The 19,744-nt window shown below is 41.9% G+C and overlaps 2 protein-coding genes across 3 annotated transcripts; both read right to left on the reverse strand.

The window, feature by feature from the left end:
• Positions 1–274: 274 nt before the first annotated feature.
• Tmem230 (transmembrane protein 230) lies at positions 275–8,854 on the reverse strand. 2 transcript variants are annotated; one of them, XM_052183696.1, is made up of 5 exons: positions 8,614–8,854; positions 7,568–7,666; positions 6,953–7,071; positions 4,997–5,119; positions 275–1,424 (listed from the first exon to the last, which is right to left on the reverse strand). In XM_052183696.1, the coding sequence occupies exons 3-5, from the start codon at positions 7,049–7,051 to the stop codon at positions 1,284–1,286; spliced, it is 363 nt and encodes a 120-aa protein (XP_052039656.1). In that variant the 5' UTR covers positions 7,052–7,071; positions 7,568–7,666; positions 8,614–8,854; the 3' UTR covers positions 275–1,283. The 2 variants fall into 2 exon arrangements, with proteins under 2 accessions (XP_052039656.1, XP_052039655.1); XM_052183695.1 differs by lacking the exon at positions 7,568–7,666.
• A 1,437-nt stretch (positions 8,855–10,291) lies between these two features.
• Pcna (proliferating cell nuclear antigen) lies at positions 10,292–14,475 on the reverse strand. The gene is made up of 6 exons (XM_052183698.1): positions 14,092–14,475; positions 13,193–13,290; positions 12,973–13,040; positions 12,378–12,572; positions 10,787–10,910; positions 10,292–10,705 (listed from the first exon to the last, which is right to left on the reverse strand). Exons 1-6 carry the CDS (start codon positions 14,310–14,312, stop codon positions 10,626–10,628), a joined length of 786 nt encoding a protein of 261 aa, XP_052039658.1. The 5' UTR covers positions 14,313–14,475; the 3' UTR covers positions 10,292–10,625.
• Between the last annotated feature and the right edge of the window lie 5,269 nt (positions 14,476–19,744).

Here is a 19,744-nt window from a genome sequence, read left to right on the forward strand (position 1 = left end):
TAGAATGCTTTTCAAAAACATGTCTAAAGCTAAATAGTTTTAATCTAGAATTTGAATTATGATACTTTAATTAAAAAATAAAAACATGTTGAGCTGGAGAGATGAATTAGTGGTTAAGAGCAGTGAGTATGTTCTCTCAGAGGGGCTCAATTCCCAGCACCCAAATGGCAGCTCACAACTGTCTGTATCTCCAAGATCTGACAACCCCATAAAAGCATATATATGGACAAATATCACTGCACATAAAATAAAAATAAATAACAACACACACACATTTAGAAAAAAAAATGTCACTTTTTATAAGCTGAGAACCAGATCTGACTTAATACATTTTCAGGGATCTTGGCCAAGTCTTGCAATCTTTAGCAGAATGATATCATAGTACCAGGTGCCAGCAGTAGGGTTATAAACTCTTAAGTACACTTATCTACAGTTTTACAAAGAAACAGCCAAAGTCTAGTCCTTAAGGTATGATTCACACAATTTCTTGACCTATGAAGGACAGATTCACCTGAGTTCTGTGGTGGGCAAGCTATGGAGAAACCAGAGGAAGTTTCCCTTTTTCTGAGACAGGGTCTCACTAGGTAGCCTTGGTTGTCCTAAAACTCTATGTAGACCAGGCTGGCCTTGAACCCATAGAGATCCACCAGGCTCTGCTGCCCAAGTGCTGGGATCATGCTGTGTGTCATGATACCCAGCTTCATGGCTTAAAATTTCCAGATTGCTGTCAATTTTAAAAAAGCCAATTACAGATGGATCCTCAGATATTTGGTTTTACTGGGGTATGACAGTAGAGGAGCATATAAGGGATAAGACAGATACTTTAATTTTACTAGGATATAATGGTAGAGGAGAGTGTGAGAGAAAAAGATAGGTAATTTTAAAAATAAATTACATAGTAATAAGAAACTAGACATAATACATTTCCCATATGCTACAAAAGTAAGCAGACAATGGAAGACAAAAGAAAGGTTCCTCTAAGGAGGGCAACTCCTTCCGCTACAGAATAGGCTTCCTTCCCAGACAATAGCCTCACAACTCTTACATGATGCACACTCCTGTGGAAAAACTTGTCAAGCTTTGCCAGGGCCAGGAGATGAAAACATACCATGTCCTAATTAGCTAATTATAAAGCATGAGCATTTTGGAAAAGAACTCATACAATCTGGCCATTGTTTTGCTAAACATCTGCAAATTGTAGACTTCCTCAGCCCTTAGCCATAGTCCTTGCTTGATGTCTTAAAGTGGATGCACAGTGACTCTTCTCAAGGCTGAGGTGAATGCTAGTCGTCAAAGTCTGGAATGTCATCATAGGAGTAACCCCGGTAGCCTTTGGATGCATAGTAGGCGATGCGCAAATGGTAAAATCCTGGCAGGAACACCAAAATGCCAATGATGAGGACAGGAACAGCTCGGTCTGCCCCCTGGTGGCAGAAGGAAAACATTAGTCTCATACAAGTCACATGGTTATATCTATCTCTTCTCAGCACAAATTGTCACCTTCTCTTTTTTTCTTATCTTTCCGTGTTAGGGATCAAACTAGAGACGCTGGGCATGTTAGGCAAGCACCACACTCCATTTTCTTCCCAATTACATACTAAGCAATAAATTCAAAATCATAAAAAAAGAAAAAACTATTTTTATTCAGATATTAAGCTTATTTCCTTCTGCTCTTCTACGCTTTGTGTGTGTACCTGTGTATTTGGTCAATACATACTATTATTGTCTACAAGTGTGCATGCACATGTATGCATGTGTGTCAAAGGTTGACTACAATTGACTTCAACAGCTCTCCACCTTAAATATATAAGTATTGGTAATGTTTTGGTCACTCTTCTATTTCGAAGAGAAATCATGACCAAGGCAATTTATAGAAATGTTTATTGGAGGCTTACTTAGTTTCCGAGGTTTAGAGTTCATGACCATCATGGTGGAGAAAACCACTGGAATGGTAGCTACGAGCTTACATCTGAACCATACACATAAGGCAGACACAAACAGAGCTCACCCTCCCTAATCTTTCCTCAACAGTCTGCCAACCGTGGGCCAATCACTCCAATATTTCAGTCTATGGAAGCTGATCTCACATAAACCAGCATATTCTACTCCTTGCTTTCTATAGGTTATGTCATAATGCAAAATGTATCAGTTCAACTTCAAAAGTCCCTACAGTTGTTCACAGTCTCAACAGTTTACAAGTCTAAAGACTCTTCTGAGACTGATAGTCATGGATTTTACTACCTCCTGGAACTGTAAGCCCCAAATTAATAATCGAAAAGAAGTTATGTTTTACCTATACGTATGTCCGTGCACCACAAGTGTGCCTAATTCCTGCAGAGGCAGTGGATGCCCTGGGACGGGACTTACAGACAGTTGTAACCACATGGGTGCTGGAAATTGAACCTAACCCCTTGGAGGAGCTGTGTGGTCTTAACCACAGAGCTATCCCTTTAGCCCCAAGATTTATTTTAATCACATTGTGAATGTGCACCTAAGCACAAAAGAGGCCAGAGGCTGGAATGCCCCTGGACCTGGGGTTACAGGCAGCTGTGAGCCCCCAACCTGAGGGCAGGTAATCAGGTGCCGGTCCTTTGCAAGAGCAGAATAGGTTATTAACGGTGAAGCTATTTTTCCTTATTTTCCTTAATCTTGCTTTTTGAGATAGAGTCTCATCTCTTACTGGAACTCACCAATTTGCCCAGAATGGCTTGGCCAGCCGGCTCTGAAGATCTGACTGTCTGTCTCCACCCTGCAGTGCTGGGGCTATGCATTCCAACACTTCGCGCTTTTTATGTGGGTGCTAGGTATCAGAATTCAGGTCCTCAAGCACTTTCTTTTTTTAAATTTTTTTTTATTGGTTATTTCATTTATTTACACTTCAAGTGTGATCCTCCTCGGTTTTCCCTCTGAAAACCCCCATCCCAAGCCCTTCCCCCCTGCTTCTACGAGGGTGCTCGCCCACCCACCTATCCACTCCCACCTCACTGTCCTTAAGCACTTTTTCTTTTCTTTTCTTTTCTTTTCTTTTCTTTTCTTTCTTTCTTTCTTTCTTTCTTTCTTTCTTTCTTTCTTTCTTTCTTTCTTTCTTTCTTTCTTTCTTTCTTTCTTTCTTTCTTTCTTTCTTTTTTTAAGATTTATTCATTTGCTGGGTGGTGGCACATGTACGTCTGTAATCCCAGCACTCTGGGAGGCAGAGGCAGGCGGATTTCTGAGTTTGAGGCCAGCCTGGTCTACAGAGTGAGCTCCAGGACAGCCAGGGCTACACAGAGAAACCCTGTCTCGAAAAAAACAAATCCAAAGAACCAAAAAAAAAAAAAAAGGTTTATTCATTTATTTTATGAGTACACTGTGGCTGTCTTCAGACACACCAGAAGAGAGAGAGCATTAGATTCCATTATAGATGGTTGTGAGCCACCATGCAGTTGCTGGCATTTGAACTCAGGATCTCTGGAAGAGCAATCAGTATTCTTAACTGCAGAGCCATCTCTCCAGCACCCCCTTAAGCTCTTTCTTAATGAGCAATCTCCCTATCACTTTTTACAAGTTCTTAGCAGTATAACAGCACCCTCTTTGTCCTGTCTCTAAGGATTGGATAATATTACTTAAGCAGCAGCCAGGCGTGGTGGCCCACACTTCTAGTTTCAGCACTCTGGAGGCAGAGACAGAAGGATCTCTAAATTCAAGGCCAGCTAGTCTACATAGTTAATTCTAGGACAGCTAAGGATATGTAGAGAGACCCTGTCTTTTTTGTTGTTGTTGTTGAGACAGGGTTTCTCTGTGTAGACCTGGCTGTCCTGGAACTCACTCTATAGACCAGGCTGGCCTCGAACTCAGAAATCTGCCTGCCTCTGCCTCCCAAGTGCTGGGATTAAAGGCATGCACCATCACTGCCCGGCTGAGACCCTGTCTTAAAAAATAAAAATAGGGTTGGAGAGATGGCTCAGTGGTTAAGAGCACTGACTGCTCATTCAAAGGTTCTCAGTACAATTCCCAGCAACCACATGGTGGCTCACAACCATCTGTATAATGGGATCCAATGCCCTCTTCTGGTGTGTCTGAAGATGACTATAATATGCTCATATAAATAAAATAAGTAAATCTTAAAACACAAAATAAAACAACAATAACAATAAAAACTAACTCAAATAGTGCCTCAGCTGTAAAGACATGTATCATTTCTGTGAAATGTATGAACCACAATCTTGTCATCTCAGTAACTGGATGCTTAATTTTTGCTGCTTGTAACTGTATAAAACACCAAAAAGGAACTACATTTTTTTTTCTAGGGTGTGAGAGAGGGAAAAAAAAGGACCTTTATTATAGTCAGAATACTGCTTAGGGTAACTTTTTTTCATCCCAGGGACAGGTTTTTTTGTGTAGCCTTGGCTATACTGGAACTCAGAAATCCACCTGCCCCTGCCTCTTGAATGGTGGGATAAAGGGTGTACCATTATGCGCAGCCTATTTAGGACAACTTAAGACACAGAATATGTAAACATAACCCAAGGGAAAGCACTACCAAGCACCACTTAGGTTCTGAATACTGAAACTCAACAACAGAACGCTTACCAAACCAATGGAAACAGGAACCCACTCACAAGGCATAGTGGCCACACTTACACAAGCCTCATTGCTTCACCCCAAACACCGATCGGCACGGCTACACCTCGGTGACACTACAAGCATGGTATGTCACTCTAGCCACAGCCATGGAAGCCCGAACCCAGACAAAGCTGCACTATTCTAAACTATCTCAGAAGCTCTGCCTGCCTACTTACAAACACCCACCTTCTAAGAATTATAGACATTTGTTCGAAGGAGAAAAAAACAACAATATAAAACCAAAACCAAATACTATGCCTTATCATCAGAGAAGAAACTATACGTGATTATTGTTTCTTCTCGTGGAATCCACTGTACTTCTGGAACGTATAAATAGTGCTCTGGCTCACATCCGGAAGACCCATGGCATAAAGTCACGTGCCCAGTAGCTTACCCCTTTGCCGATGTAGCCGGACAGCAGGAGAGAGCCTATGATTATGAGAAAGGTGCCAATCAAAAACAGCACGGTGGCAAGGGCAATGGCCTTGTAAGGGATCTTAGGAGGACTTTTTTTAAACTGGAAGAGAGAAAAAAACAAAGATGATGAAGAACACTAAGAAAGGACCAGGCCTGGAGCACTCTAAGGCAGGGAGGGTGAGCGAGCGCCAGCGTGAGTGCGCCAAGTGTCTCAGGTACGTCTCCGTCAGCACAGCACTGGGACACAGAGCAGGCCCAGGAGCAGGTGAAGCCTCTGCTATCCCACAGACCCCTCGGTACAAACAAGGAAACCCCTTTAAAACCACTTTGCCACCTAGTTGTTAAACATGTACTTACTGAGTGTATATGCATGGAAGCTTGCACTAACCTGTGGAGATTTAAGAGCACCCACCATGCTATGCAGGCATGAAAAGGTGACTCCTGGAATTGAAGGTGACTTAGCTTATAGTCAGTCAAAAGTTTAGAAAAAGAACTTTAGCTTTCTATCTTCTTTTCTAACGATTTGTTTTATTTTGAATTATGTATGGGTATATATACTCGAGGGCAGATGCCCGTTCAAGCCAGAGGAATTAGATCCTCTAGGAGCTGGAGTTCTAGGCTGTATGTCACGTGATATGACTGCTGGGAATCAAACGCAGGTCCTCAGCAAGAATGATACCTGTCAGCCAGAGAGATGGCTCCACCGTCAAAGTACCTGCCTTCCAGATGACCTGAGTTCAATTCAGCAGTGACACAGTGACTCACAACAGTCTGTAACTCCAGTGTCGGGAGGATCCAATACCCTCTTTGTAGCTTCTTGGGGCACTGCATACACAAGGTACACAGACATGCAGGCAAAACATCATACACTTAAAAAAAATTTTGTTTTAATTATAAGGAGCGTGGGGGGCATGGACAGACAGATCAGTGGACAACATTCTTGCTCTTGCAGAGGAACCAGGTTTGGCTCCCAGCACCCGCAGTGCTCATAAACATCAGAATCTCCAGTGTCAGGAGAGCCGATGCCCTCTTTGGACCTCAGTGGGCACCAGGCATACATGTGATACACATGAAAGCAAAACACTCATACACACAATACATAAATATATTAATTTTATTACAGTAATATGTTTATTAATTTATTATTAATTATATGTGCATCATCTACAATTATATACTATTTGAGAAATAAATATTAAAAACAGAACAGTATGTCCTCTTAACTGCTAAGCCACCTCTAAAGCTTAGATTTCAGTTTTCCCAAAGCCCTGCACCATGAGTAAATTCAGCTAAAGGTTAAGATCCAGAGACAGATTAAGACTGAAATACAGTGTCAACATATGAAAATGTTACAAAGAAACCCACTAGTAGTACAAATAATAATATGCTAATAAGAACATTTTAAAAAGACTTCGAGACAAACCTTCTAAGGTTTAGCTCGTTACCAAATCTGACGTTAAGGGTTTGGAAGCTTCCCAGAGCTACTCTTCCCTCTTCAAATAAATGCAAAGAATTATTGATCTGTTTATATTTAAAAGGACGGACTCCTTCCTGCTGCTGCTTCATTCTTAGCTCCGGCGGCACCTAGACTATTTTTTATCCTCAGGGACAGGAGATGCTATCCTACTTAATAATGGTCAGGAGAGGACACAAACTTGTTTAAATTCCTGTTTGCAATAAAGATTATCTGTAACTGCATCTCATGAGGTCAGGAAAGAGTTTTCTGGATGAGTTTAATAAAACCTATAGCTACATGGCTTTAGCACTTCAACTGAAACTGGAAATGGATAACCCCAGAAGTATTTGAAACTGCCCTGCCAAGATCCCTTCTCCAAGCTGGGGCTCAAAACGTCTTGGAAATAAGCTGGTTTCCTGCTGGTCCAAATAAGATATATGAAGCCATTTTTTTTTTTAAATTGACTGATTATGTTACCTGCAGGTCAATGTAGCCATCGTCTGTGCTGGAAAGCCTTGAATATTTTACTTTACTACTGGGGATTCCAGTTGCCAGGTTGGTACGAGACGGCATCATAACACAGTGGCACAGCTAGTCTGAAAGGGAAAGACTTATTGTCCACAGCAGTAACCGTACAGCATAGGAAAGGGTGTCAGCTACCGCTCTGAGCTGCTAGGTTATACGCCACACACGGCTGCTTGGGCTTCACTACTTAACGGTGACCTGATACTTCCTGGACACACTAAGCATGCTTCCTTTAGGTATCTGGCTTGACTCCACAGAAAGACACCAAAGGCGTTTCACAAAGAATCAGGACCTGTTCAATTTGCCACTAATGTTTCTCGCCTAATTTTCCAAAGTCACATGGAGGTGAGTGAAGACTTGAATCCAACACTCACATTTTCAACCCCTCCCTTCAGTACTGCCTGCCCCTTAAACTTTCCTCAGGAACATAAATCCAAATAACTGTTTTGTTTATTATGACAGGATAAGAAATGATACACATGCATATCGGCAGCATGTCTACTTCTAGGTGTGGTATCATCCTATGAACAAATGATCTACAAAATCTTATCCGTGTGCGTAACTTACTGGCTATCAATACCACACCAGACACTCCAGAGCCACCTGCCTCTCTGCTCCCATCCCAAGCATGAAACAAGAGATTTTACAGTTCACATCATGTAGCTCCTGAAAAAACGGATTGAAAAGTCTGTTTTACTCAAATTAGTCAAAGCAGACGGCCATAATAAAAATCATAACTATTGCATTATTTGAGAGTAGGTAAAGTTTAAAAGCAATGATGTTTACATTTCAAAAATTTGAAATTTAAGCTCAGTACTTTAGTAGGTGACTGTAATCCCAGCTACTTGGGAAGACAGGTGTGGATATACGGAGTTGGAGGCCAGTCTGGGCATAGTAAGACCAGACACTCTTCTCTACCATACATGAAATGTGTGGATTCTTTACAAAGTCATACAATTATGCAGACAAAACAAACTATTTTAACTGCAAAGGTATTTAAATTTTAAAAGCAAAAGTCCATCTTTAAGAAGAAAATTAAGTATTTCAATAGTCTGGCCTTCACTGGTGTGGTATTTTGCACATCATCTCCATAATGGCATGTGATATTTATTCGATCTCGGTGAGGTGCCAGACACTGCTATTACAGTCGACCTAAAGTAACTTGCATGCAGAAACTGGTGCCAAATGTTTCTGCGTTTTTTGTTAATTACATCCTAGTAGAGAAGCCAAGTATTAAAAAGGAGCGACGGAAATCCATTTACATTTCTAAAACTTAAGTACTAGGTTTTTGGTGTTGCCATCCCATAACATGTTTAATTCCTCATATTTTAAAGTTCAAGCTACCAATAAAAGGGAGTTTCGCTGCATTAAACCATGCCTGGTTTGCATTTCAAGTTATAAAGTTATGAGCTTTCCACTTACACACTCACATCAAAACAAAAATGTTGCAGAACGACAACGAAATGGGAAGATTTGTTTTTCTTAGTAAGGAATTCTAGAGTGGCGTTATCACATCGCAAATGACTATTAAAAAAAATATGAGCCCAAGTTTCTACTATACTTTTTACCGGCCCCACCGCGATCTCCGCCCACCCTCCCGGCCCCACAAGCACCTGCGCCTGGCGCTGTGGACAACCTCCCGTCGGCCTCCGCCGTCGTTGCCCACGGTCAGGACCCACGTGAACTAACTGGCTCCGGGAAGTAGCCTCGGTGGCAGGGCCAGGACTCCCGGCTGGCTTCCGGGAGCGCGCTCCCGCCCCCTATCCGCGCTGCGCTCCCCGTTCTCCGTTAGGCGCGCTCGCACGGCTCGCTCAACAGCCAACGGCTGCCTGTCTTAGGGCCAGTCCGGCGGAAGTGGCGTACCGGATAGAGGCGCACAGGAAGTGGTGTCATCAGGAAATCAAATGTCACCGAATCCTGCTTTCAGGGCGCATGGCTGGAGAGCCTCTTTGCTGTCTTGTTTTATGCTTGGCATGGTTTATGTTGCGCTGGCTGGCTGTTCAGGAACTCACGATGCTGACTAGCCTGGCCTCAAACTCAGAGGTCTGTCTGGGACAAAAGGCGAGGCTCAACATCGTAGCGGTTTGGTCTTGTCCTGGTGGCCGGGACCTGCTACCTCCATAAAATGGCCTGGCGCATACTTAGTGTCTCACCCACCAGGATCGAGCCCACAACGAAACTGGGCAAGTCTGTGCACAGTGGAGTCCCCGGTATCCAGAGAGGTGGGCAAGGATATCCATCAGGTTATCTTGCCCTGCCCTAGACACCCCTATGCTGACCCTGGTCGACACCCGCTAATTAGCATTCTCGCAGCCTCAAATTCTTGTTTCCCTACCTGATTATTAGACACCGCCCAGGTAAGAGTCCTACCTACCTGACACAATTGAGTTCTAACATATATCCTCATGAAACAGTGACCAGTCTTGATAAAGCATTTCCACCACTCCAGAGTTCTGTGAGAGAGGACTACTTCCTCACCTTAATTTGCTCAAAGTGTTGAATAGTTGTAGTTACTGGGCATGAGAGCTAACCAACAACCTCTCAGAACAGTCAAAGCTGTAGTCTACATATCGTCAAACATAAAATAAAAAGGAAAAACAAATTTGGGGACTGTGGAGAGAGCTCAGTATTTAAAAGCCTTCAGGCATGGCCTCTGTGTGCAGAGCACACAGATGCTCTACACTAGCCACGGTTTGAGACCCTGATGAAATATAGCAAAATAGTTCCCCACACAAGCCAGGCTTATACATGTTCACTCATACCTGCAAATGACACGCACACATAAAATGCAGAGGGGAAGTGGGATAATATGGACGAGTGACGAAGGTGTTTGTCACCAAGCTTGAAGAACTTCAATCCCTGGAAGCCTCATTGTAGGGGTACACCAATTCCTATGTTGTTCTGATCTCCACATGAGCATCCAAGTATTCTTTAGTTATGTAGCATATCATGACCTTTCTTGAAAACCAGAGGGCCTTTATAACCCTTCTTGGTTGGATCAAGTATCCACAAAGTTTGGGCCTTTTATTTATTGGAGAGGGTTTATATTCCTTGTTGACCTAGGAAGAGATTTACCCAAGCCATCCCTCTGCAATCCCATTATTTGTATTTTTCAAAAGGAGCTACATCCCAAACAAGGCTACCAGAAAAAAATTGCACAATGTAATTACATAATGTAAAGCTAAACTCTTTTTTTATTGCTATTTCCACGATGGATGAGAGAACAGAAACCCATTTAGATAACAGGGTAACTCTATTCAGCAGCCAGGACACAAAGAAGGCACCACTCTGTGACTTTTCAAACTGTTAACTTTATTTAAATTGAAAAATATTTCTTACAATTGCATTTAGCGTCAAGATCATTGATGAAAATCACCAGTATTTGTAAGGCAGAAACATTCATGTTAACAAAACTAGTTTTTACTTTGGAGCTTATACTTTAAGCAAATTGTAGAGAATGGAGAGGGGAAAAAAAGTAGGTTATTTACAGAAGATATCTACATTTTTTTTTTTTAATATTTAAGAATACTCAGGTACAAACTTGGTGACAGTAAAGATCTCAGAATACACTGACAATCTCAGAAGCAATCTTCAAAGGTTTAGTTTTCTCAATTTCTAGCAATGCCTAAGATCCTTCTTCATCTTCAATCTTGGGAGCCAAATAATACTTTAAGTGTCCCATGTCAGCAATTTTATACTCTACAACTGAAAGATAGGAAAAATTAACTACTGAATACTATAAATAACCACATTACAAAACAATGTTCGAACTTATTATTATCTTACCAAGAGGTACATCTGCAGACATACTGAGTGTTACTGTAGGAGACAGTGGAGTGGCTTTTGTGAAAAAGTTCAGGTACCTCAGAGCAAAAGTTAGCTGAACTGGCTCATTCATCTCTATGGTTACCTAAAGGAGAAAACAGGCTCACTGTAGACCTCAGAAACTCATACTATTAGTTCATGATATATACCACAAAACAAAACTGTTAGTTATCACTTTGGAAGGTTTGATGAAAACCTTGACTAAGGAAGAAAAAACCTGTTTAGCTCCCCCAGTCCTGTAGAGCCACACCTGAAGCAATCAAGACAAAGGAGAAAGCTGTTCCTATTTAGACTGCAAACACTAATTAATCTCTTGCAAAGACTGCAGAGAGGAAGGTAACATGCAATCACTTCCAAAAAGAACCAACAGTTGCATGCAAGTCAAGACACATGCAAACCAGTTTTCATTATATCAATTTTATTCAAGTCCCAATTCTTAAAGAACATGTTGATACTGAAAAATTCCTTTTATTTCTTTTGTTGTGGAAATAAATGCACATCAGACAAATACTGACAAATGTCTTGAGAACTGAGGAGCTGAAGTTGATAAGGAAGTAGAAATAATTCAGCAGAAAGATTAAGGTTATGAAACAGCTCTTGGGTTCTGTGTTTATCTATGTTCTAATTCTTTGTCACACTTTCATTTACTTTAAATTCATGCAGAGGCCAAGAAAGTAACACCTTATATTTACCTTAAATATTTGCAGCAAACACTCTGAATTTCATTATATTAAACTCTAAAAATCCTATTTAGCTCAGACTTCTGTGTATAATTCTGATGCTCAGGCTAGCTAGCAAAACTTAAAAAACAATCAAACAAAGTGTAACCATGAAATATACATTTGATTCCTGAGAAAGTCTTGATTAGGGATACTTAGGAATTAAAGAGGCCTAGTATGTTCTGCTTGAATGAGGAAGACTTGCCAGGTATTTTTCTTTGCCTTCCCAATTTGTTCCCCATTTTTTGAGACAGATTTTCTGCCAGGTGGCCAGAGAATCTTCTCCCCCTGAGAATCTTCCTGCTATAGCTTTGAGTACTACAGTTTTGGATTTGAGCCACCATGCCCAGCTTCCTCTAGGCACATAAATGCATTTGATGCAACTCTTTCCACATTTCGTTAAGTCTTATTTCCTTTGGGACTTTGAGTACTCTTATTTAGAGTCCTCTTGCCTGTAACTAGGTCTAAGCTGCAACTTAACTTTGTTCAGCTTACTTTTGTACCATTAAATGAACTAGTAACTGAACCTGCATCACAGAGCTACTAGGAAACCTACATGATCCCAAAGGACATTCACACCCAACCATTTTCTTTAGTTCACTTGCTGATCCTCATTTATTTGTCAAGAGTATTTCCAGGAAGCAAAAGGTTGTACACTAAGCTTTCCAAATGCTGTCTGTAAAAGCTTATGGAGTCATCTCTGAGTTCCAAGCTAGCTTGATCTACTCAAGACTCATCTCAAAATGAATAAGCAAACAAAAGCTGTGGCTCAACAGTTAAGCTTCCCTCCCTGTTTCAGAAGGTGCTAACTGGACAACACCCTTACTCCTTACCAATTCCTCTTCTTTGTCGACATTACTTGTCTGTGACAACTTAATGTTCCCGTTGCCAAGTTCTCCACTTGCAGAAAACTTCACCCCATCCTTTGCACAGGATATCACAACAGCATCTCCAATATGGCTAAGGTCTCGGCATATACGTGCAAATTCACCAGATGGCATCTTTACTACACAGCTGTACTCCTGTTCCTGTAAATCCAAAAGTTAAAGGTCAGTCTAGGAAAGGGTGAAGACTCAGCTTCCCATTCTCACGATTTAGCATCTTGCCAGGCAGTGATGGCATATGCCTGTAATCCCAGCACATGGGAGGCAGAGGCAGGTGGATCTCTGAGTTTGAGGCCAGTCTGGTCTACAGAGTGAGTTCCAGGACAGCCAGGGCTACACAGAGAAACCCAAAAGATTTAGCATCTTAACCAGAACTCAAAATGCAAGACTTCTGATTTCTTTAAAACTCAATCAATTTTTAGACTGTTGTGGTTTAGTGAAATGGTAGTGTGCCATTCATCCCAAATACCACAACTCTACTTAGAAAATGCATCAACTGGTAGCACAGCTTGGTAAAATACACAATCAGAAACAAGATACTCACTGGGATTCCAAGTTGCTCAACATCTAAGTCCATTAACTTCATTTCATAGTCTGAAACTTTCTCTTGATCTACCAAAAGAAAGCAAATGTTACTTACTGAAGCACACGTTCATGTCTATATTGTAAGTTTTACCACATTTCTGTGAATATTTTTAGTTTTGAGGAACAGAAACAGCACATTTTACTTTCTGTAACAACCGAGTTTTAAAGGTGTAACTTACTTGGTGCTTCAAATACTAGTGCTAAGGTATCAGCATTATCTTCAGCCCTTAATGTAATGATGTCTTCATTACCAGCACATTTTAGAATTTTGGACATGCTAGGAAAAAAAAAGGGGGGCTTATCAACATCAGATCCTCTATACATTTTTAAAGGCAATTACAAGTTGTATCATTTCACACGCACGGCTGGAGAATTGTTATAAAGGGGCTAAGGGTATCCCAAACCCTCTCAGGGGTGAAGCAAATTACGGGGTATATGTGATCCTTAAAATCCACTTAGTAAAACACACTAAAAGCTAACATTTGAGAAAGCATCTTTTTGAGCGTTGTGTCCTTGGTTTCCAGTGTACGGGAGAGGAGTGTGCCTAGCAAGCCATAAATCTTTCAAAATGTATACAAGTGGCAATAATCCACTTATCTGTAGCAAAATAAATCACACATTGTCTTTGAACACGTATACAGGAGGCACTAACCCAGGTAGCTGTAGCAAAGTTAAAAGCTAAAACTGATAGGTTTTCCCACAAATCCATGATGCACAGTTGAGATTTTGGAATTCAAGAAAAGGCCTATCGTCACTCTAAGTCGACGGTATATTTTCACTAGAACTCGTTTATTAGGCGCTAAAACCAGCCACTCAAAGCTGCATTTTATGAGCACTGCTCGGAAGCACGCATTTTCCCGCTGACTCCCGCTTTGTGGCTTTGGCGCGGAAACAGAAGAGTAGGCGCCATGGCAAGCGCGGGCTTTTCAGAACCGCGCGCTTTGATGGGCACCGCCCCCGGCAGTACAGGCCAATCAGAAAGCGCGGATGGCCAAGCCAACCAATGAGAGTGCAGGAATACAGCCCCGCCAAGAACCGAAGCGGGAGGGCTGGGGCCCAGCTCCCGCCACCCGCTCACCTGGTGAGGTTCACGCCCATGGCCAGGTTGCGATCGCAGCGGTATGTGTCGAAGCCTTCGGAGCGCAGAGTAAGCTGCACCAAGGAGACGTGAGACGAGTCCATGCTCTGTAGGTTCACGCCGCCCGAGCTGATGTCCCAGCAGGCCTCATTGATGAGGTCTTTGAGAGCCTCCAGCACCTTCTTCAGGATGGAGCCTTGGATCAAGCGTGCCTCAAACATGGTGGCGGAGTTGCGACGACTAGACGGGAGCTACTGTTAGAGGAACGAGCTCTGGCTGCCAAGGTTCCCCGATTCACGGTGCAGAAGCGGCGGCAGCGAAGGCCCAAAGCGAAGACTACCAGCCCCGTGCGCCCGCAACCGTCTAATGCCGCAGCTTCCTAGGCGCGCGCTCTTTCCGTGCGCGAGGTCGTGGCGTCACAGCGCTGACCCACCCACCTCTCCTCTAGGACCAATCGTACTCGCGGTTTGAGCAAGGCCCGCCCCGCCGCGTATGCAGAGGCGGGGCTGTGGGGTAGGAGCGTGGTAGGCGAGGGGCATCACGGGGTTCGCGTAGGCTGTCGTCACCGCCTTAAGTTTGTGGAAGTTTAGGCTGTGGTTTCCATCCTTAAGAAGATTCTGCGCCACCAAAATGAAAGTAACAGGCAAACCAAGCTGTGCGCGGCGGCCTGCCATGAAACTGGAGAATAAAGCTGGTTTAAACACTACGGAGTGCTTTCCCTTTACCACCGCGTAAGAAACATGCCGCGAAATATCGAGTAATAAAGAGGCCACCATATTTTAACATCCCCCAATTTCATATCACTTTAGTGGGTGTGCCGCTCTGAACTTTTCTCCCTAAAGACTAAAAAAGTACCTCTTAACATGAACGTTTCTGCAAAAATATACAAAGTCCATATGTACCACGTAATTATTTTCCTTTTATGGCTGGTTCTCTTTATTTTTCTTAAGGTACATATTCCTAGTATTTTCATCTTAATTTTAGGCCGAAGGTGAGCCCAAGCCTGAGCCCCGTCTTGAAAATGATAGCTGTTGCAGGTGGAGCGTCCTTCATATGTCCAGCATTTTTTTTATTAAAGGTTTTTTTTTTCCCCTATTGATTGAGGATGGGGAAGAATTGAATGCAGGTAATGGACATCATTTGCAAAAGGATACAGAGTTTTTCGATTTCTAATGTTTTTTTCTTTTGGTTTTGGTGGTAGATAAAATATAAATAATGAAAAGAAAGTGTAAAACTTCAATGTGAAACTTCACAACTAACACCTGCAATGCCTCTTCTAACTAGAAGTTCGTTGGGTTGTGTAGTTGTTTAGACCCAACTTTTGGTATGTGATGTCTTATTTATTTGCATTTTTTTTTTTTTTTTACCAATAAGCTATATAAAATTTCCAGTCCAGGCGGTAGTGGCTCACGCCTGTAATCCCAGCACTCTGGGAGGCAGAGGCAGGCTAATTTCTAAGTTCAAGGCCAGCCTGGTCTACAGAGTGAGCTCCAGGACAGCCAGGGCTATACCGAGAAACCCTGTCTTGAAAAAAAAAAAATCCAAAAATATTTTTTTTTCCCAAAGGTTAAAAGGATTGTTTTAGCTGGTGAGAGTGGTTAACAACTGTAATTCCAGCACATGGGAAGGCTGGAGTGGGAGGGCCTAGATTTAAATTCAGCTTGGACTATCTACCAAGACTGACAGACAAAGGGAAAAAGTTTACATATGACACTATCAGTCCATATCACGTATATTTATTCTTTCCTTATTCCCAGCATTTCTCTTTAGTTTGTCTTGTTTGATTTTTATTTTCCTGGCTTGGGGATTTAGTCAGAAAATTGTATAACTTACTGAGCTATAGCCTCAGCCTGTTAAGAGTCTCCATAATTTTTTGAGGCTTGCTTCAAACTCATTCTGTTATCCATGCTGGCCTTGAACTCACAATTTGATGCCACAGCCTCTGGAAAAGCTGGGATTACAGGGCTCTGGCATCAAGCCTAATTCTTTAGTTTCACTTAGTATCTTGGTTTGTAGGATTTCTCAGCTTTTTTTTTTTCCTTTTATTTTTTACCATATGTTTAGGTATGATGAAATACAAACTTATTTATCACTCTCAAGGTATTGAACATTCATTTATTTCATTACGTCTAGAATATTCTTGACCATTCTGATGGCAAATGTCGATTTTCCTTACCCTGTTCACTCCGTCTGGCATATGTATTAGGAGTATCTGTTTCATTGCACTTTAGATATATTCAGTTTTTCTGTTTTGTTTGAGATAAGGGTCTCTTACGTTTTCTGGCTGTACTGGAGTTTGCTTGTTTGCTTGGTAGACCAGGCTGGAAAATTTGATTTTTTAAATTTGATGTAAGGAATGTTTTGTCTGCCTGCATGTACTATGTGCTTTTTTTAATGCCCCTGGAGGTCAGAAGGCAGCATTGGATCCCCTGGGACAGGAGTTACAGATGGTGAGTTACCACATGGGTCCTGGGAACTGAACTCCAGATCCTCTGTAAGAGAAGTGAGCGCTGTAAACCACTGAGCCATCTCTCCAGCCCAGTATTTATGTCAGTTTATAAAGTACATCATTATTTTATGCAGCACAAAAGAGGAAAACTGCCAAACTACCACACAGTGCCTTATCACATATAATTTTAATATTGTAATAGTTAAAAATAAAAAGTTATGGGCTGGAGAGATGGTTCAGTGGTTAAGAGCACTCACTACTTCCAAAGGTCCTGAGTAAATGAATCTTTAAAATGTTGAATAAAAATGTTTTAAAATTAAAAACAAAACCCAGAAACCTCCACTGTTATACTCAGCCCTTCATCCCTCAATCATATATTACCCTTGTGGGTATCTTTTAAGAGAACCATGGGAGCTAGGGGCATATAGTGATAGAGTGCTTGCTGGACCTGTACAAGGCAGGATCCCCATCCTTCCAGAAAAGACAGACAGAGAGGTGTTTACATGATTTGTTCACAGTAGTGTTATCAGTTTCCCACTGAGTTGCTGCTGCCACTGTTTTTTAATGTATTACACTCTGCATTGATAAGAAGGTTAATGCTCAAGAGTACTAATCTAGGGCTGGAGAGATGGCTCAGTGGTTAAGAGCACTGACTGCTCTTGCAAAGGATCTGAGTTCAGTTCCCAGCATGCACATGGCAGCTTATAATCCTCTGTAACTCCACCTACAGGGAATCTCACACCCTTTTCTGGCCCCCAAAAGCACTAGACTCACACATGGTTAACATATGTACTTGCCAGCAAACACACATATACATAAAATAAAAATAACTTTAAAAAAGAATACTATTCTGTTGTGTCTGATTTCGTCCATTTGTAGGGTTTTTTTTAAATTTTTTTTAAATTTTTTTTATTTTTTTTTATTTTTATTTTTTTTATATTTTTTTGGTTTTTTTCAAGACAGGGTTTCTCTGTATAGCCCTGGCTGTCCTGGAACTCACTCTGTAGACCAGGCTGGCCTCGAACTCAGAAATCCGCCTGTCTCTGCCTCCCAGGTGCTGGGATTAAAGGCGTGCGCCGCCGCCGCCGCCGCCACCACCACCCGGCCATTTGTAGGTTTTAATGCTGGCATTTCTTGTTTTACGGGTAATAAATTATTGTTTTATTAACATTTATTTATGTGTGGTGCATTCATGCCTCAGCACATGTATGGAGGTCAGAGGAAGACAAGCGAGGAGAGTCAGCTGTGATCTTTCACCATGGATCCCAGGAAAGAACTCAGTGCCAAGCTCAGTGGTAAGTCTCTTTACCTGCAAAGTTGTCTTGACAGCCTGAATTATTCCTTCACACATCAAAAGATAACGTGGGGCTGGGCTAGCAGCTTCGTGTTACTGTGTGGTTGGGACCTCGGGTTAGATCTCCAACACCACAGCACAAACAAAATTAAAAACCCAAAGTAAAGCTCCATATTTTTGTGAGAATTTTCTTTTCTTGGGTTTCTTTTTTTAAATCATTATTTATTTATTTTATTTATATGTAAATACACCTTGGCTGTCTTCAGACACACACCAGAAGAGTGCATCAGATCCCATTACAGATGGTTGTGAGCCCCCATGTGGTTGCTGGGAACTAAATTCAGGACCTCTGGAAGAGCAGTCAGTGCTTTTAACTGCTGAGCCATCTCTCCAGCCCATTTTCTTGGGTGTCTTAAACTCTCATTTCCTTTGCAAACTATAGAATGTTTCTTTCCTACTTGTGGTCTTGCTTTGCTAACAACACTACAACAATATGCGTCTTCTGTTGCTCTGTCTCAGTGCTGGGGGCTTGTATAATATTTTCTTTAATGCCTAGACACAGTAATCATTTTAGAGATTGTTTTTAAATTCTGGGAACTGACGTCAGGACCTTAGAAAAGCTAAACAGAAATTCACCTCTGAGCTACGCCCCAGCCCCCTGGAGATATTTTAAATGGCAAACTCCATTGGCACAATGCCTGCTGTGCCCATGAATTTGTTGAAACAAGTACTTAAAACTAGTTGTAGAAGGCCTGTCTAAGGAGGTAGCACTTAACCAGAGAAGCTAGCTGTGTTGGGAGTGGAAGGGAGCGTTGTAGTAGAGAACAGAATGATTAAGGTGGTAGACATTAGGGCTGGGGATGTGGTTCATAGACACAAGTTTCTGGGTTCCATCCCCAGAAAAACACAAGTGAGAAAGAGAGGATGATGATTTTTGGGTTTTATTTTATTTTGTTTTCAAGACAGGGTTTTTCTAGGTAGCTCTGGCTGGCCTGGAATTCACTCTGTAGACCAGGCTGGCTTTGAACTCAAAGATCCATGTGCCTCTGCCTCCCAAGTGCAAGGGACCAACACAGGGTACTAAAATGGCCCCTCAGGACTGAAGTCTTTCAGGAGCCATCTTGGCTTTGGTCCATCAGTAAATACATCTCTGTTCCACTCCAGGTGTGGGAGAACTTACTCCGAAGAGATTCCTGCAACAGCAATTTTAGCTTTAGGGAGGATGAGGGAAGAGGAGTTTGAGGTCATCGCTAGCTACGTGATTGCAGCCACCCTGAGCTATGTGAGACCTTCCTAAAACAACTGAGAAGCAGGGGTGGGCTGTGGTGGGATGTCAAATCACATTCAAATGAATGTAAATTCAGTAAGAAAAATACTTTGGTAAATCCTTATGACATCTCGATGTATGGGCTTCGAAACATAAACTTTGCCTATAAGACATGATCAATATTTTAAAACTTCTAAAAGTCCTGCTTTGGTGAGCACACTTCAGGTTTTTAGTGGCTCAGGACATTAACTCAAACTGAGAGTGGTTTTTGTTTTTGTTTTTGTTTTTAAATTCGAGTCAAGTTCTTAATGGAGCCTAGGCTGGCCTCGAACTCACTATGTATTTCAGGATGGTCTCGGACATGCAATAATTCCCCTGTCTCAGCCTCCTGAGTGTCAGGAGCTGAGTAGGCATGAGCAACCTGGCTCAAGATGGTTCTATAAGAGCTTTAGATTTGGATTAGGCATCTGTTCTAAGCCCAAGAGACCAATCCAGTGTACAGGGTCCTGGCAGAAGCAGCTTTGGTTGGCTATCAAAGGTCCTGTAGCCAACGAACTGATAAAGTTGTGAACCGTTATCTAGCTCAGCTACAGTCAACTGCTAGTTGATTGAGTTGTAGCCACTTAAATTGTTTCCTAATTCA

The sequence above is a fragment of the Apodemus sylvaticus genome, chromosome 5 (genome assembly GCF_947179515.1).
Source record: "Apodemus sylvaticus chromosome 5, mApoSyl1.1, whole genome shotgun sequence".
Classification (NCBI taxonomy): Eukaryota; Metazoa; Chordata; class Mammalia; order Rodentia; family Muridae; genus Apodemus; species Apodemus sylvaticus.

Bases quoted from the DNA above. Each gene is read 5' to 3' on its own strand.
- Tmem230 (XM_052183695.1), bottom strand. From the start codon at position 7,051: ATGATGCCGTCTCGTACCAACCTGGCAACTGGAATCCCCAGTAGTAAA. The intron at 5,120-6,952 runs GTAACATAATCA...TCTCTCTTCCAG, and splicing joins ATGGCTACATTGACCTGCAG to TTTAAAAAAAGTCCTCCTAA. The intron at 1,425-4,996 runs GTAAGCTACTGG...TTCTGCCACCAG, and splicing joins CCGGCTACATCGGCAAAGGG to GGGGCAGACCGAGCTGTTCC.
- Pcna (XM_052183698.1), bottom strand. From the start codon at position 14,312: ATGTTTGAGGCACGCTTGATCCAAGGCTCCATCCTGAAGAAGGTGCTG. The intron at 13,291-14,091 runs GTGAGCGGGTGG...TTTTTTTCCTAG, and splicing joins ATGGGCGTGAACCTCACCAG to CATGTCCAAAATTCTAAAAT. The intron at 13,041-13,192 runs GTAAGTTACACC...TTCTTTTGGTAG, and splicing joins ACTAGTATTTGAAGCACCAA to ATCAAGAGAAAGTTTCAGAC.